Consider the following 18,035-nt stretch of genomic DNA (forward strand, 5'->3'; position numbering starts at 1 on the left):
ATCCTTTTACAAATGTAGAATGTTGGCTTGAGTTTTGGAAATACACAATTTACCCCCATAAACTTTGATATTAATTTAAATGGACTCATTTGGCAGAAAATTGGTGTGTCTATTTGTGTGTGTTTTTATCTATGAAAAAGGTGATTTTTGTTCCAGGCTTTATATTCTTCTTATCTATAAATCAACTGCTAAAATGTAAAGCTATTGCTCTCTAGGCTGTACCATTCTGACAGCTTCATCATTTCTGAATGTTTCTTTTCAGATATTCAAAATACTCAGGACAAGGCCCTTGTCCCCACTCTGATGAATGATGTTGTTTCATATTTCTAGGAAAGAAAATAAAAATTTCACTAAATATGTTTAGATTTGCACATGCTGGAATCATAAGCCACTAATGTAAGTCTATGAAGAAGGAACATATGTTTCCTTTGAAGGACTCTTTATTACATAAATATATTTATACCAAGATATACACTCAGAGGGATGCCCTTCTCTGTATCCAAGTATAGTAGAGAGTAGTCTAAGGAACGTGTAGGATCACTAGTTGCAAGCGAGTCTCAAGACTCTTTTTTCTCAGCTTCTGGGTTCTGACTGCCAGCAAAAGTCAGGAAGACTTGTTCCAGCGTTATCTGACTGATAGAATAGTCTTCTAAATTGAATTCTTCTTTAGCTTCCTCCAAGATACCAAACATCTTTAACAGCAACAACATAAAGTACAGTTACCATTGCAGTCCTCCTTTCCAGCCCACCACCCAGATGAGCCTCTCCTACACTTCCTCCAACTGGTGCCAAGTTAATGGTGGAGGACGAAAGATACAAAAGGGGGCGATGAGACAAAGTAGATCATCGAGAATTTAAGAAGAAGCAGGTCTCTGTCCCCATTCTCTTGATGGATATATAGAAAAACTGGGACTTAAAGGTGGAAGTCTGACTTAATTAAAATTAATTCCTTGGACCATTGAAAGTAACCTAAAGTCTCTGCTCCTCCTATAGCCCATTTCATAAGACTAAATCCCAAATGCTTTAGTTTTCTCTTAACATATAAAATATTAGAAGGGCATGGTTTCTACATTCACCTTTCCCCAGCTATTGTTCTTGCTGGGAACGTAGTAGTTAATGATCCCTCGATTCTCATATTTCAATTCACTACCTAAGAAAGAAAAGATAAGATAGATACATAATTTTGCATATTGCTTTTCAAATATCAAAATACTGATACATCAGCTTAATTATATGTATAACAGAGGGGTAAATAGATATGGCTAGTAAAAAAGGGATGTAATCCAAAAGCCTACCTCTTTAGTATACACGATACAGTTAATTTCTTCAGCAGATTTATTCCTGGTGTAGTAGGCTTTGTTTTATGGGTTTTTAGGAGTTACTGAGGACAGACTTTCAGGAACAAAATGTTGTCAACTCACATGTCTAAAGGATGAAACTTGAGTCTTCTAAAATTCTAATGCTGTAAGATGTAATTCCTAAACATAGGGTTGAGAATATAAATGGGTGGGATTTTCATTCTGGCTTTTTGAACATGTATGAATGTACAGCGTGTTTCCTAGGGAATAGAGAAGAGGCTTTCTTGTTATTCTTATGATCCTATGCTAGGTTAAGGAGGAAATCATACATATAAACCACCAAAGTCAGGCTGTAGGTGCTTTTTCAAGTGAATAAGAATCCTCTGGTGCAAGTTGGGGGATGAAGTGGTATACTTTTCAGATTTAGAATGAACATATTTGTTTATGCTTATCATTATATTTTGTAAGTTATTAAAATTTAGAGGAGCATGGTGGGCTGCCGTCTATGGGGTCACACAGAGTTGGACACGACTGAAGTGACTTAGCAGCAGCAGCAAATTAATTGAGATTTTAAATATTTTAAAATATGTTAATATAATCAAACTAGGAAGCCACTAGACTGAGGTGGCTCTAATTCCTTGATAGTCTATGTAAGGAAGTAAAAACCTAAGCCAGAGCAAATGTACTTGAATCTGAGGAAATCGACTTTAAGAACAACCAATAACAAAGAGCCAACTATGTCTCCCCAAATAAGGCAACTGCTTAAGCTCTAGCAAATCAAATATTTCCTTACTTTTTTCCATGTCTTCTCCATAAATATCTCACCCCTAATTCCTGTCTGTGGAGACCTCCTAACCACCTTTGGTTTCAGTTCAGTTCAGTTCAGTCACTCAGTCATGTCCGACTCTTTGTGACCCCATGAATCGCAGCTCGCCAGGCCTCTCTATTCATCACCAACCCCTGGAGTTCACTCAGACTCATGTCCATCGCGTCAGTGATGCCATCCAGCCATCTCATCCTCAGTCATCCCCTTCTCCTCCTGCCCCCAATCCCTCCCAGCATCAGAATCTTTTCCAATGAGTCAGTTCTTCACATGAGGTGGCCAGAGTACTGGAGCTTCAGCTTTAGCATCATTCCTTCCAAAGAAATCCCAGGGATGATCTCCTTCAGAATGGACTGGTTGGATCTCCTTGCAGTCCAAGTGACTCTCAAGAGTCTTCTTCAGCACCACAGTTCAAAAGCATGAATTCTTCGGCGCTCAGCCTTCTTCACAGTCCAACTCTCACATCCGTACATGACTACTGGAAAAACTATAGCCTTGACTAGACGGAACTTAGTTGGCAAAGTAATGTCTCTGCTTTTGAATATGCTATCTAGGTTGGTCATAACTTTTCTTCCAAGGAGTAAGCGTCTTTTAATTTCATGGCTGCAATCACCATCTGCAGTGATTTCAGAGCCTCAAAAAATAAAGTCTGACACTGTTTCCACTGTTTCCCCATGTATTTCCCAGGAAGTGATGGGACAGGATGCCATGATCTTCGTTTTCTGAATGTTGAGCTTTAAGCCAACTTTTCCACTCTCTTCTTTCACTTTCATCAAGAGGCTTTTTAGTTCCTCTTCACTTTCTGCCATAAGTGTGGTGTCATCTGCATATCTGAGGTTATTGATATTTCTCCCAGCAATCTTGATTCCAGCTTGTGTTTCTTTCAGTCCAGACTTTCTCATGATGTACTACTCTGCATAAAAGTTAAATAAGCAGGGTGACAAGATACAGCCTTGATGTATTCCTTTTGCTATTTGGAACCACTCTGTTGTTCCACGTCCAGTTCTAACTGTTGCTTCCTGACCTACATACAGATTTCTCAAGAGGCAGGTCAGGTGGTCTGGTATTCCCACAGTTTATTGTGGGAATAATAAACTGTGAAAATATTCACAGAATTTTCCACAGTTTATTGTGACCCACACAGTCAAAGGCTTTGGTGTAGTCAATAAAGCAGAAATAGATATTTTTCTGGAACTCTCTTGCTTTTTCCATGATCCAGCGGATGTTGGCAATTTGATCTCTGGTTCCTCTGCCTTTTCTAAAACCAGCTTGAACATCAGGAAGTTCACGATCCACGTTTTGCTGAAGCCTGGCTTGGAGAATTTTGAGCGTTACTTTACTAGCTTGTGAGATGAGTGCAATTGTGCGGTAGTTTGAGCATTCTTTGGCATTGCCTTTCTTTGGAATTGGAATGAAAACTGACCTTTTCAGTTTTCCAAATTTGCTGGCATATTGAGTGCAGCACTTTCACAGCATTTGGTGATGCCCAATTAGAATCAATGTACACTCTGATAAACTCTTGAAAATTTTTGATATGCATCAGATGAGTAGTTCGGACATCAAAGTGAAAGTGAAAAAAGTGAAAATGTCAGTTGCTCAGACATGTCTGATTCTTTGTGACCCTTCGAACTGTAGCCTGCCAGGCTCAGCTATCCATGGAATTCTCCAAGCAAGAATACTGGAATGAGTTGCCATTCCCTTCTCCAGGGGATCTTCCTGACACAGGGATCAGTCTGGGTGTCCTGCATTGCAGGCAGATTCTTTACTGTCTGAGCCACCAGGAAAGTAAAGTGGGATCCAAAAGGATGCCCAATGGCTCTATGAGCAAAGTGCAACCAGATATAGGTACTCGCTGAGCCCTTCGTTTTCACTTCTTTCTCACTGCACCCTCTTGGATATCTGAGCTCCTAGCTTTTCTGTCAAGAGCTCTGTAACTTGATTTGAGGTTTTTGTTTTTTTCCTTTTTTAACCCGACTGGGTATGGAGTTGGACTGGATCTGACTTAAACATCATTAGCTCTCTGTCTACAACCAAACTGGGTTCAGAGTCAGACTAGGTCCAACTTAAACTGGAATGGGTTCAGTGTGAGGCCTCTGGAAAACATTTTCTTTATGAAAAGAAAGAAGAAAATGACTTCCTCCATATTCAGAGAGTTTGGGACTCCAGCTGACTATATGGGCAAAATTTATGGATCCATGTGTTTTTATCCATTTGACTAATGTCTGTCTTTTGATTGGAGAGTTTAATAAACTTTAAATAGGCTTAGATGAAAAGTTTCTCCACATTGAGGGACACCCAGAGAGGTTCATTGAGTTACATGGAGAAGAGAAGAGGGAAGGGGTAGTTAGAGGTGACTGAAATTAGATGAGATGGGATCAAAAGAGGAGAGAGCAAGCTAGCCAGTAGTCACTTCCTTATGTGCACTCCTCAGTCTGGACCACTCAGAGGTGTTCATGGAGTTACACAGGGAAGAGGAGAGGGAGGAAGTAGACAGAGGTGGCCAGGAGGATAAAAGATGGAAATGAAAAGGAGAGAGACAGATCCAGCCAGTAACCAGTTCCCTAAGTGTTCTCCATCATCTGGAACACACAGAGATTCACAGAGTTGGGTAGAGAAGAGAAGGGGGAGGGAAGAGATAGAGGCCACCTGGTGGAGAAAAAGGAGAGTCCAAAGGAGGGGAGAGTGGTCAAGCCAGTAATCTCGCTCTCAGGTAAAATTGAGTACTGAAGATTGGGTTTTTAAATGTACAAAATTGACAACAAATACCAAAGAGCAAAGATTAAAAATTTAGAGTAGAGGTTGGATTTTCAAAAATACAGTATTAAAGAAAAAAAGAAGGAGAAGAAAGGAAAAAAAAAAGCCACAAGAATTATTAAAAAACAACAACAACCACAAAAAGAGTATATACAGCGTTTGCTTTAAAAATAGAGCCTTTTTTTTTGAAAAGTAATAGTACGTTATGAAAATAAAAATTAAAGGAGAAATAGAGGACTTAAAAATTTTTAAAGGTTAAAAAGAAAAGAAGAGGAAAAAGAAAAGAAAAAACAATCACACGAGTAAAGACAATCTCTTTAGCAAGTGGTACTGGGAAAACTGGTCAACCACTTGTAAAAGAATAAAACTAGATCACTTTCTAACACCACACACAAAAATAAACTCAAAATGGATTAAAGATCTAAACGGAAGACCAGAAACTATAAAACTCCTAGAGGAGAACATAGGCAAAACACTATCCGACTTAAATCACAGCAGGATCCTCTATGATCCATCTCCCAGAATACTGGAAATAAAAGCAAAAATAAACAAATGGGATCTAATTAAAATTAAAAGCTTCTGCACAGCAAAGGAAACTATAAGCAAGGTGAAAAGACAGCCTTCAGAATGGGAGAAAATAATAGCAAATGAAGCAACTGCCAAGCAACTAATCTCAAAAATATACAAGCAACATATGCAGCTCAATTCCAGAAAAATAAACGACCCAATCAAAAAATGGGCCAAAGAACTAAATAGATATTTCTCCAAAGAAGATATATGGATGGCTAACAAACACATGAAAAGATGCTTAGCATCACTCATTATCAGAGAAATGCAAATCAAGACCACAATGAGGTACCATTTCACACCAGTCAGAATGGCTGCGATCCAAAAGTCTGCAAGCAAGAAATACTGGAGAGGGTGTGGAGAAAAGGGAACCCTCTTACACTGTTGGGAATGCAAACTAGTACAGCCACTATGGAGAACAGTGTGGAGATTCCTTAAAAAATTGCAAATAGAACTGCCATATGACCCAGCAATCCCACTGCTGGGCATACACACCAAGGAAACCAGAATTGAAAGAGACACATGTACCCCAATGTTCATCGCAGCACTGTTTATAATAGCCAGGACATGGAAACAACCTAGATGTCCATCAGCAGATGAATGGATAAGAAAGCTGTGGCACATATACACAATGGAGTATTACTCAGCCATTAAAAAGAATACATTTGAATCAGTTCTAATGAGGTGGATGAAACTGGAGCCGATTATACAGAGTGAAGTAAGCCAGAAAGAAAAACACCAATACAGTATACTAACACATATATATGGAATTTAGAAAGATGGTAATGATAACCCTGTATGCGAGACAGCAAAAGAGACACAGATGTATAGAACAGACTTTTGGACTCTGAGGGAGAGGGAGAGGGTGGGATGATTTGGGAGAATGGCATTGAAATGTGTATACTATCAGGTAAGAAATGAATTGCCAGTCTATGTTCAATACAGGATACAGGGTGCTTGGGGCTGGTGCATGGGGATGATCCAGAGAGATGATATGGGGTGGGAGGTGGGAGGGGGGTTCAGGATTGGGAACCCATGTACACCCGTGGTGGATTCATGTCAATGTATGGCAAAACCAATACAGTATTGTAAAGTAAAATAAAGTAAAAATAAAAATCAAAAAAGAAAGAAAATAGGCTTCATTTCCTGGGATTCATCTGAAGGATAGCTCTTCCAGTTATATTACTGTTGGTTGACATTTTTTCTTTCAATATCTTGAATATATATTTTCAGTTTCTCTCAGCTTGAAAATTTTCCACTGAGAAATCTGCTGATAGGTTAATGGGGTTCCCTTGTTCGACAAATTACTTTTCTCCTGCTTTTTGTCTTTGACGTTTGACAAATTTATTACAGTATGCTTTAGCCCCTTTCTGGTTCAACTATTTGGAGTTCTTTGGGCTTCATGAATGTGAAAGTCCATATCCCTCCCAAAGTTTGGGAAACTTTCATCTATTATTTCTTTAAATAGACTTTCAGCCCTCTTTTCTTCTCCTTCTGGGATTTCCATAATATATAAATTGTTTCTGTTATAGTGCCCTGTAAATTTTGTCAGCTTTCTTCATCTTTTAATCACTCTTCATTCTTTTTGCATCTCTGATTGCATAATTTCAAATGACCTATCTCATAGTTCACTAGTTCTTTCTTCTGATTGGTTGAATCTGCTAAAATTTTCAGTTTAGTCATTATATTTTCAGTTCTAGGATTTCTGTTTGGGCTTTTTATGGTGCCTATTTTTTCTTCTTGTTGTATTTTTCATTTTCTTTCTGCATTGTACAACTAATTTCACTTGGTTGTCTTTCTGTGTGTTCATATAGTTCATTAAACATCTTTAAAAGGATTGTTCTAAATTCCTTGTCAGGCAGCCCATAGATCTCCATTTCTTTAAGGAGTTTCATTAGTTTCCTTGGGTAGTATTATATATACCTGACTCTCTGTGGTCCTTGATTCCTTGAGTTTGTATCCACTTTTGATAAGTAGTCTCTTCTTGTAGAGTTTACAGACTCACTTCAGCAGGGACACACCTTCACTCATCAGCTCAGCTAGAGGTTTGGACTGTTTGTGTGGCAGCATCCAGGGGCAGGCAGTCTTGCTAACAGGGTCTTGGCTTGGGCAGGTACACTGCTTGTTATCTGAGGTTGAAGGTGGGTGGATGGGCAGGGCTGCTGTCTGATTTCTGTGGCTGAACTGACCTTCCAGCTGAGCTGTTCAAGCATGGCAGCTGGATAGGCTCCCTGGATGAGCAAGACTCATGACTACAGGCTACTACTTCACAGTCTAGTGGTGACATTAACTGAGATCTGTAATCACCTCTGGCCTGTTGAGGTGCAGGCTGTGCTCCCTGGCAGGGTAGGATGACTCTTTGACTCCATGATTGGGCAAGGTTACATATGGGCTGTAAACAATTGCTCTTGGGGGAAGGGTTCATATTGTGCTCCTTGACTGGATGGTGCCAATTTTTGGTCTCTATGTTCAGGTGGGGCCACAGACAGGGCTTTATGGTTAGATGAGGCCTCAGGCTGTGCTCATGATTATACTGGAAAGTAAACTGCACTCAAATTTGGGTAGAACTGCAGGCTAGCCTTCACAATCTAGTAGGCTGGGGGTTGTGCTTCATTGCTGGCTAAGGCTACAGGCTGGGCTACTTTCAAGAGGGCTGCCAGTTATATTCACAGTTATATGGGCTCGATACTGTACTCTGTGGTCAGATAGGGTCACTGTCTGGGCTCTGTCTTCAAGTCAGGCCCTAGGGTATGCTCCATGAATGGGCAGAGTCACTGACTGGACTTTTTGCATGAAATCCGTATGCTGTGTTCAGCAATTGAGCAAAGTTATAATTTGGGCTCTGCAGGTGGGCAATATCATAGGCTAGATTCCAAGGCCATCCAAGGCCATCATGGTGAGGTAAGGCCAGAGGCTATACATAACAGTTGGGCAAGACTGTTGGTTTGGCTCCCAACCAAGCATGTCTGTAGAATGGGCTTAACAGATGCCCAAATTCACTGGCCAGGCTTATTGGTCAGGTGGGTTGGAAGTTATACTCAGCAGTTGGGTAGAGCTGTGAATTTGCTTCTCTTCCTAGACAGGGCCATGGAACAGGCTCCAAAGCTGATAGGGTTTGTTGGTTGAGGACCCAAATCAGGCAGATCTGCCCTTTGAACCCTTTGGTCCAATAAGGCCAAAGTGCAGCTATAGGTTGGGCTCCATGGTTCTTCCTAAATTCTCTGGCCAGGTTTCCTGGTTGGAGGAAATTAGAGGCTATACTCAGCAGATGGTCAGGGGCTTTGAATCTACTTCTCTAGTCAGCGGGGCTATAGAATGACTCCACCCTTGGTACAGCTAATTGGCTAGGGACTCAAATATGGTAGAAGTAACCTCCAAGCTCTCACACCAGACATGGCCACAAATTCAGCTTTGCAGATGAGCAGAGCCATTGTCCTGGAACTCTACTCCAATGCTGCTGCAAGGAAGAGTGTGGTTTTGCTAAGTTCTGAGTGCTTAGTTCTTGAAGCACCAGCCCTCTTCTCTGTCTTTATGTAGTCTCTGGTGGTAAAGTCTCACAGGTTCACCCAGTGATCCTTGAGAGTTAAGACCAAGCTGGGCCTCCAAAGAAGCATTCTGCAACACTGGGGGACCTGATGAACACCATTGACTCTTTTTCCCAAGTGGAGAAACTGCAGGTCTAAGGGAGGGTTGATACAGTCAGTGTATAGCTCCTCCTCTTACCCTTCTCATATCTCTCTTGGTTTCTATTGCCCAGGAGGTTGCTTCAACCTTACCTCCAGGTTCTGGGATTTTCATAATCATGTCTCGTCTACAGATAGTTACTAATTGGTCTTCTTATGAATATGATCTTCCCAACTGATGTTGGGAATGACCTATGTTGCCATGTTTATATCACTGTCAATATTATAAGTTTGACTCATGCTGTTATATATAGTTATTTCATTCATCTTCCATTCTGCACAGTGGTAATCTGGTATATGATTATTCTATAGCTTATTTTCCATTCAACTGCTGGCAGGTATAATGTGAATATCATTGATTTAAATATTTTATTTATCTCATGGCACAAGTGGATGCAAGTATAATAACATAAGGAACAGCCACCTTCAGTTGAAAGTGTTCCTCAAACCCACATTTCTATTAAAGCTTTTGTGTCTACATCCTCAATTATAGGTCTCTGACGTTTAATGTCTCTTCTTTAAGACTTGTCCTAGAGAAAGTTGTTAGGACAGCACACAGTAAATGAGACTTTCTGTTCACAGCTTTTCTTTGTAACGATGTAGGCTCTGTATCTCAGAAATATTTGCTGAATAAATTCATAAATGAGTATTAAACTTCTTAATAGACTATTAATAACAACACTGAGGTAATTCTATTTCCCATACGTCTGTTCCCCCAGATCTGCTCTACCTTCTATTTCTTTTTATTTTCTGCTCTCCATTCTTACTGTGTAATCAATCAGGCTGTTTTCTATTGCTTGGAAGATAAACTTCCAACTCCTCAGCCTGACACACAATGGGGATATCTGTGATAATTTGCTCAGTGTAGCAGAATGGAAACTAACATGAAAAATCAGAATTAATAAAAGTCTTACCAAGTTTCTTCTTTATATTTCTGAAGGAAAGTTAAGAGATAGAAAGAAATAATTGCTGTTTCTAGCGTTGTACCATATAGTCAAAGAAATGCTTATTGAATATAGCATGAAGAAGTGCTATTCTTGCAAGGAGGAAAAAGCTGAGTGGTTCTTGTTTAAATTTCAGTTTCATATCCTGACTGGGACAGCAAAAGACCACAGTTATATTTTCAGTGTGAGGTAAAAAACCTTAAAACTTTTCATGAGTGATATTATGGAAAGAATTGTGTCATTTCCCACCCCCCACTCTCACCCCCACCAAATTCATTTGCTGAGGCCTAACCCCAGTTAATTGTGTTTGGTCATATGTCCTTTGAGGAAGTAATTAATGATAAATGAGGTCATAAGAGTGGTACCTGGATCCACTGTGACTGATGTCCTTATAAGAAGAGTAAGAGACACCAGGCATGGATACACATAGAAGAAAAGCTGTCTGATGACACAGTGAGAGAAGGAGGCCATTTGCGGGCCCAAAAGAGAGGCCTCAGGAGAAGCCAGACCTCCTGAAATCTTAATACTGAACTTCTAATCTCAGAACTGTGAGAAAATAAATTTCTGCCATTATGCCAGTCAGTCTGTGGTATCTTATTATAGCAGCCCTAGCGGGCTAATACAACTTCTATTTACTAAAAATTGAGAATTATGTTCAAACATGATTTTAGGTATACAGGTCATATGGACAGCTCTAATATCACAACTACCTTACTAGTTAATATGCACCAAGATATTGGTGGATATTTCTGTTCTTTGTGCAAACTTCTGAGCACAACAAAACATAAAAAGTTTAAAAGAACAAGCATTCCAAAAATAATTCAACATGGAAGGGCAATTAATATCAATAATTCACAAGAAATAGTTACTGGAGATATACAGCATATGGATGGTGAGAACAATAAATATGATTTAACACATCTATATCAAAGCTAACCCAACCAAACAAGTTTACCTGGGAAAGCTGTTTCAATAAAAGTTTTAAAATCCTTCAATTTGTTCTCATTTTCATCAATATTGATCTTGACTTTTAGGATGTAAACATTGCCAAATTTGTTCTTGAGATGCTGAGGGCTGCCCAGACACATGAACTTTCCCTTCACCATGATGGCCAGCTTAGTACAAAGAGCGTCGCATTCCTCCATACTAGTAGAACAAAACACCAAAATGATGTGAAGCTTTAAAAAAATCTCTATCAGAAGATATTCTATAGTTCAAATATCCAGTATTTTGTGACCCTCTTTGAAAAAGGAAGTTTTATCTGCCCCTCATCAACATCATGGCAAATGGAGATATTTTCAAATTCAAAATAGTAAAGTAATCTACAGGATGTAATGTACAGCACATGGAATATAGCCAATATTTTTAATAAGTTTAAATGGAGTATAATCTATAAAAATATTCTATCACTAAGTTGCACACTTGAAACTAATATAATATTGTAAATCAACTGCACTTTAATTTTTTTAAAAGTAGTAAAAGACCAAATCCTCAAATGGAACAATTCCTGAACTTCCTGCCCTCTCCTGTCAATGAAAACTCCTTCCCAGAGGTCATACTATTGCAACTCTTCTAACCCTTAACCAAGCCTCCCAGTGAGCTGCACCTGTGAGATGTTATGATGATTGCTTTGCCACTTTCACGTGTCCGTGTCACTGCATTCCAGAGTAGGCGCCGGGCTACTGGGTCCATACCAGTTGATGGTTCATCCAGGAAGATGACTGAGGGCTTTCCCATGAGGGCAATAGCAGTACTCAGCCTACGTTTGTTTCCTCCACTTCATAGTTAAGGAAGGAGAGAGAAAGCAGAAACAGAGATGGGTATATGTGACAGTAATTTAATACATTAAAAACATATATTTAATGTATATCCATTATTTATAGGAAACAATTAAATTATTTCAAAAATGCTGAGTCATAGGAAACATCCAAGACATTAAAAATGCTTATTGCATGTCATTCAACCAAGGCATTGGGCTTCCCATGTGGCACTAGTGATAAAGAACTTCTTGCCAATGCAGGAGATTTAAGAGACATGGGTTTGATCCCTGGGTCAGGAAGATCCCCTGGAGGAGGACATGGCAACCCACTCCAGTATTCTCTCCTGGAGAACCTCATGGACAGAGGAGTCTGGTGGGCTACAGTCCATAGGGTAACGACAAGTGGGACACACATGCATGCAACAAAGGCATCAGATCCAAATGCAAATATATAAGTCAAGTCATTTTCATTTGAAATGTAGAAAAGTGACTTTTGTCTACCAGAGTTCCTTTAGATTCCCAGATATATAAACAATATATTTACCAGGCCAATACAAAGAATTTCACATGGTCCTTGAGAGACAAAGAACAACAGAGAATAAGGGAGAGAGATGCTTTCATTTATAATTCATTATAAATTCAATGACTACATTTGCAATTGAACCAGGATTGTGTTTCATCTCTGCAAGGGAAAATTGTGATACTAATTCAGTTCAGTTCAGTCGCTCAGTTGTGTCCGACTCTTTGCGACCCCATGAATCGCAGCACACCTATTTAGGTCTGCTTTATTGCTGATATCCCAGTACTGGCAAGGCATTAGATTATTTCCCAGTCATTGCTTCTGTTTGTCAGTGGAACTCTGGCTAGATTGTGGGCACTGATTCCAAAGATCAGAATCCGCAGAAGGCTCCTCAATATTAGCTGCAATGAGAGCATCAGTATAATATCTCACCTGTAAGTATAAATATACTTGTCAGCATAGGGTTCCAGATTCAGTGCTTGAATTGACTTCTTTACATAATTGTTAATTTTGGTCTCAGGAATCCCCCACAATCTGGCATACATAATCATTATTTCTCGAGCAGTCATGTAATCCAGTAAGGCATCAAATTGTGGGCAATAACCAATTTTTGATCTTACCTAAAATAAAAGAACAACAATGGACATAAGTCAACTATATCTCACTGAGCATATAATATATACAAATAACATAGAAGACCTGACACTTTCCAGCCCATGCCTCTAAGAAGGTTACAACCCAGAGTTTTAGTAAATAATTTCTTTCTCAGTGATTACAGAGCCATTGCTGTTGTAAGCTATTGCCATGTATTAAAATTAAAACTTTGACAACCCTAAAAAGTAAAAGAGATCCAAATCAATAGTGTGATGTCCAGCGTTAATAACTAGATGGCTATTTTTGAACTTTGGTATCTTATTTTCTCTAATAAGTCTTCATTAGTTTAGGGATTTCAGGATTTCATAATCAAAGACTGCCATAGAAGGGTGCCTGGGCTAGTCTAGGCTCAGTGATATCCTACTTTTTGGTAGTTATGACAAATGGATTATAAGTGGGGTCCTCCATCTCTCTGTTATACACAATATTACTTTGTGAGAATCATCTAAGTTGCACATGAGCAGAATTGGGATCCTAGCTCTTATTTCAGTCATATATTAGTCATAAAAGAAGTCTGAACATATTATAAAAATTTTATAATATTCAGAGAAAATATCTGACAACATGGAATTAAAGTAAAAATCAATAATAAAACAAATATATTAGAAACTTCAATATTTTTCATATTTCAAAATGAATTTCTAAGACCACATCCTTAATTCATGGGCTGAAAATCCCAATTTATCTTGCAAAATATTTTGAACCTATGGGATATAGGCCAATTTAAACAACAGACTAACAAATAAGTTTAAATCAATGATTAAATTCTTAACATAATAACATATTTGTAAAAAACAGATTCAAAGGATTCTGGGAAGATAGCCGAGTAGGGAACACTGAGAATTTATCTCTATCTAATAAAATTATTTTGGGACTCTGTAGTCTACTGAAAGCTTGCAAATTCCTAGGGGAAGATTTGGACTGTAAATTGTGGTTAATTGCAGTCAATTTCAGCTGTTAGCATACTAGCGTCTACCATCCTCCATCCCCACACCAAGTCACATTTGTGCATATGTTCTTGAAGTAGCTTTTACACAGCTAGGGGGAGACAGGATGAGCAAACAAGACCCTGTCCTCCAAATAAAGGGCATCTGTGCTCTAATTGCTTATTGCTGCTTCTGATTGTAGAGGTGCAGACCAACAAGAAAGCATGAGCCATCTAAAAATAAATAGATAATCAGGCACTACCCCTAAAAAAAAAAAAAAAAACCTGATGTAAATCTACTAGACAGATACTTTAAAGTGACTATCTTAAAGGTGTTCAAAGAATTTAAAAAAATGTGGAGAAAGTCAAGAAAATTATGAACAAAATGGAAGTATCAATAAAGAGACAGAAACTATAAAGAGAAATTAAAATAAATTTTAGAGTTGTTAAGTATAACAACTAATTGAAATGAAAAATTCATTAAAAGGATTCAAAGGCAGATTAAAATAGGCAGAATAATCAGCAGACAAAGATATGACAATAGAACATGAAAAAGAAAGCAAAAAGCATTAAAGAACAGTAGATTGAGCCTAAGGGACATTTTAAGCCATTAAGTGGATGAACATATGCACTGTAGGTGTCCTGAAGAAGAGAGTAAGAAAAGGACAGAGAGAATATTTGAATAAATGATACTAAAACTTCTCACATTTGAATACAATCATCCAAGAAGATCCATGAAAGTCAAAGGAGACGAATTCAAAGAGAACCACACCAAGACACATTAAAATCAAGCTTTCCAAAACCACAGACAAAAAAAGAAACATGAAATCAGTAAAAGAAATGAGACCAATCATATACATGGAATACTCAATAAGATCATGAGCATATTTCCCATCAGAAATTTTGGAGGTCAGTGGGCCAAATATACTCAGTTCAGTTCAGTTCAGTCGCTCAGTTATGTCCGACTCTTTGCGACCCCATGAATCGCAGCATGCCAGGCCTCCCTGTCCATCACCAACTCCCAGAGTTCACTCAGACTCACGTCCATCGAGTCAGTAATGCCATCCAGCCATCTCATCCTCTGTTGTCGCCTTCTGCTCTAGCCCCTAATCCCTCCCAGCATCAGAGTCTTTTCCAATGAGTCAGCTCTTTGCATGAGGTGGCCAAAGTATTGGAGTTTCAACTTTAGCATCAGTCCTTCCAAAGAACACCCAGGACTGATCTCCCCTAGAATGGATTGGTAGGATCTCCTTGCAATCCAAGAGACTCTCAAGAGTCTTCTCCAACACCACAGTTCAAAAGCATCAATTCTTCAGTGCTCAGCTTTCTTCACAGTCCAACTCTCACATCCATACATGACCACTGGAAAAACCATAGCCTTGACTAGATGGACCTTAGTTGGCAAAGTAATGTCTCTGCTTTTGAATATGCTATCTAGCTTGGTCATAACTTTCCTTCCAAGGAGTAAGCGTCTTTTAATTTCATGGCTGCAGTCACCATCTGCAGTGATTTTGGAGCCCAAAATAATAAAGTCTGACACTGTTTTCACTGTTTCCCCATCTATTTCCCATGAAGTGATGGGACCAGATGCCATGATCTTAGTTTTCTGAATGTTGAGCTTTAAGCCAACTTTTTCACTCTCTTCTTTCACTTTCATCAAGAGGCTTTTGAGTTCCTCTTCACTTTCTGCCATAAGGGTGGTGTCATCTGCATATCTGAGGTTATCGATATTTTCCCCGGCAATCTTGATTCCAGTTTGTGCTTCTTCCAGCCTAGCGTTTCTCATGATGTACTCTGCAAATAAGTTAAATAAGCAGGGTGACAGGATACAGCCTTGATGTACTCCTTTTGCTATTTGGAACCAGTCTGTTGTTCCATGTCCAGTTCTAACTGTTGCTTCCTGACCTGCATACAGATTTCTCAAGAGGCAGGTCAGGTGGTCTGGTATTCCCATCTCTCTCAGAATTTTCCATAGTTTATTGTGATCCAAACAGCCAAAGGCTTTGGCATAGTCAATAAAGCAGAAATAGATGTTTTTCAGGAAATCTCTTGCTTTTTCGATGATCCAGTGGATGTTGGCAATTTACCTCTGGTTCCTCTGCCTTTTCTAAAACCAGCTTGAACATCTGGAAGTTCACAGTTCACGTACTGCTGAAGCCTGGCTTGGAGAATTTGAGCAGTACTTTAGTAGCGTGTGAGATGAGTGCAATTGCGCGGTAGTTTGAGCATTCTTTGGCATTGCCTCTCTGCGATTGGAATGAAAACTGACCTCTTAAAATTTTGTGCTTGTCTAAACCATTGTGTATGTTAGTGGCCTTAGGAGATTAAGGCGTGACAAGTCTTGACAGTGCCCTGAAGGCTGAGGAAATGATCACTTGCCCATTCAGGCTCCTAGAGGACTACTAGTTCTTATGCACTTGTTGAAACTGCCTTTTCACTCTCCACATTCCAGGGGGGGTTCATGAATGCCACATCCTGTTTGCCCTCAGAGCTAGGTGGTTTGAAAAACAGTCTTTTGGACGGTAGACAAAAAGTTGAGGCGCTAAATGTGTGAAGCTGGGAGTTGGGAGTTCCATTCTGATTGTAATGCACTGTTTTGTGGGTGGGTTTTATGGTGCAAGTGTGTCTCAGCTTATCCTACCCATCTTGATGTGGATATTTTCTCAGTTGTGTGATATGTAGGAATCTTTCAATTAGTTCTGGATTCATCTCAGAGGGAATGGATCCCTGTTTAACTGTTTATTTGGTGCATCCAAGGAGGGAAAGTCAAGGGTCTCCTATTTCACCATCTTGCTCTCCGATAGTTTTATAGAAAATTAAAGACACTCTTAGATTCTCATGATAAAGCTGCTCTAATTGCCTCACCATCTCTGACCAAAATTCTCATTTCTCTCTAGAATCCATAGGCTAAGTCAACAGTAGTGATGTCAATGCCTACCATGATCCATGTCTATCATTTCCCACAAGTTGCTTCTGACCTTCACCCACAAATCATGTTTCTCACACTGCAGACAGTAATGATGTCTTACCTTTAGGATATTTTTGGTGATGCTGAGGCGCTCAACGAACACATCCCCAGAGGAAGCAACCTCCTCTCCAGTCAAAATTTGGAAGGTAGTAGTTTTCCCAGCTCCATTTAATCCAAGCAACCCAAAGCACTCCTGCTTTTGGATTGCAACAGAGATATTTCTCACAGCTAAAACGACTGGAGTTGCAAAATACACCTTAAAAAAGTACAGAAAACATAATAAAGAATACTTACAGGTCACATACAAACAATACTTTAGACTCCCATGGACCACCTCAGATAGTTTCACAAGAGTTCTTCTATTCTCTTGAGAGAATACACATAGATTCAAAGAACCACAGTAAACCCTTGGGATTAATGACATACTCTTTAATAGAAATTAAGCCATCATAAGTTGTTCATTGAATAATATTACCTTTGTGAGTTCCTTAATAAGCACTACAGAATTCAGTGACTTCTGAGGGTCCTCCAGGATTCTATTTCTTTCATTTTGTACATCTTCATCTTCAGATTCCCCAGATAATTCCTGGGACACTGTATCCTAAGGGGTTCATGTTTGGGAACACATGTAAGAATTAAAGATTTTAAAATTAAAAAAAAATAAAAATAAAAATAAAAAAAATAAAAAAAAAATAAAAATAAGACCATAGATATGGATGCACTTTAGACATCTGGTCTACACTGCTTGGCTGCAGGAAGGCTAAACTGAAGTAATCTCAAAAATGTCAAAGCAGAAGTTTTGAGTCATTTCCAAATGACTTCCTGCATATCAACTCAGCTCTTACATATTTCCTACATCCAAAGTTTAAAACCTATACCATGAGCAAGTAGCATGTTCTTAACAAAATAGGCACTTCACAAAAAATGGTAATCACAACAAAACTAATTGTAACTAAAAGTTATTTTTAAATAATTTATTTTTAATTTTTATTAAATATAAATTTATTCTTAATAATAAATGTATACTTTATGAGATATCAGAAGAGTTGAGAGTAGGGAAAGAGTAATACTTTTCTTTCAGAGTAGAAGAGTGGAATCCAAGGACAGACTCACATAAGAAATGTTTAAGATGAATTTAAA

At 38.8% G+C, this 18,035-nt stretch overlaps 1 protein-coding gene across 1 annotated transcript in view; it reads right to left on the minus strand.

Moving 5' to 3' along the window:
* Nucleotides 1-557: 557 nt before the first annotated feature.
* Nucleotides 558-18,035, minus strand: part of LOC128060038 (phospholipid-transporting ATPase ABCA3-like) — a 212,443-nt gene continuing 194,965 nt past the window's right edge. The window contains exons 21-27 of the mRNA XM_052652249.1: nucleotides 17,371-17,496; nucleotides 16,957-17,151; nucleotides 12,781-12,968; nucleotides 11,676-11,846; nucleotides 11,025-11,215; nucleotides 1,077-1,150; nucleotides 558-692 (exon numbers count right to left, since the gene is read on the minus strand). Of these exons, the coding sequence (XP_052508209.1) occupies nucleotides 558-692; nucleotides 1,077-1,150; nucleotides 11,025-11,215; nucleotides 11,676-11,846; nucleotides 12,781-12,968; nucleotides 16,957-17,151; nucleotides 17,371-17,496 (1,080 nt within the window). The remainder of the gene's footprint in view (nucleotides 693-1,076; nucleotides 1,151-11,024; nucleotides 11,216-11,675; nucleotides 11,847-12,780; nucleotides 12,969-16,956; nucleotides 17,152-17,370; nucleotides 17,497-18,035) is intronic.

Source organism: Budorcas taxicolor, chromosome 2 (genome assembly GCF_023091745.1).
Source record: "Budorcas taxicolor isolate Tak-1 chromosome 2, Takin1.1, whole genome shotgun sequence".
NCBI lineage: Eukaryota > Metazoa > Chordata > Mammalia > Artiodactyla > Bovidae > Budorcas > Budorcas taxicolor.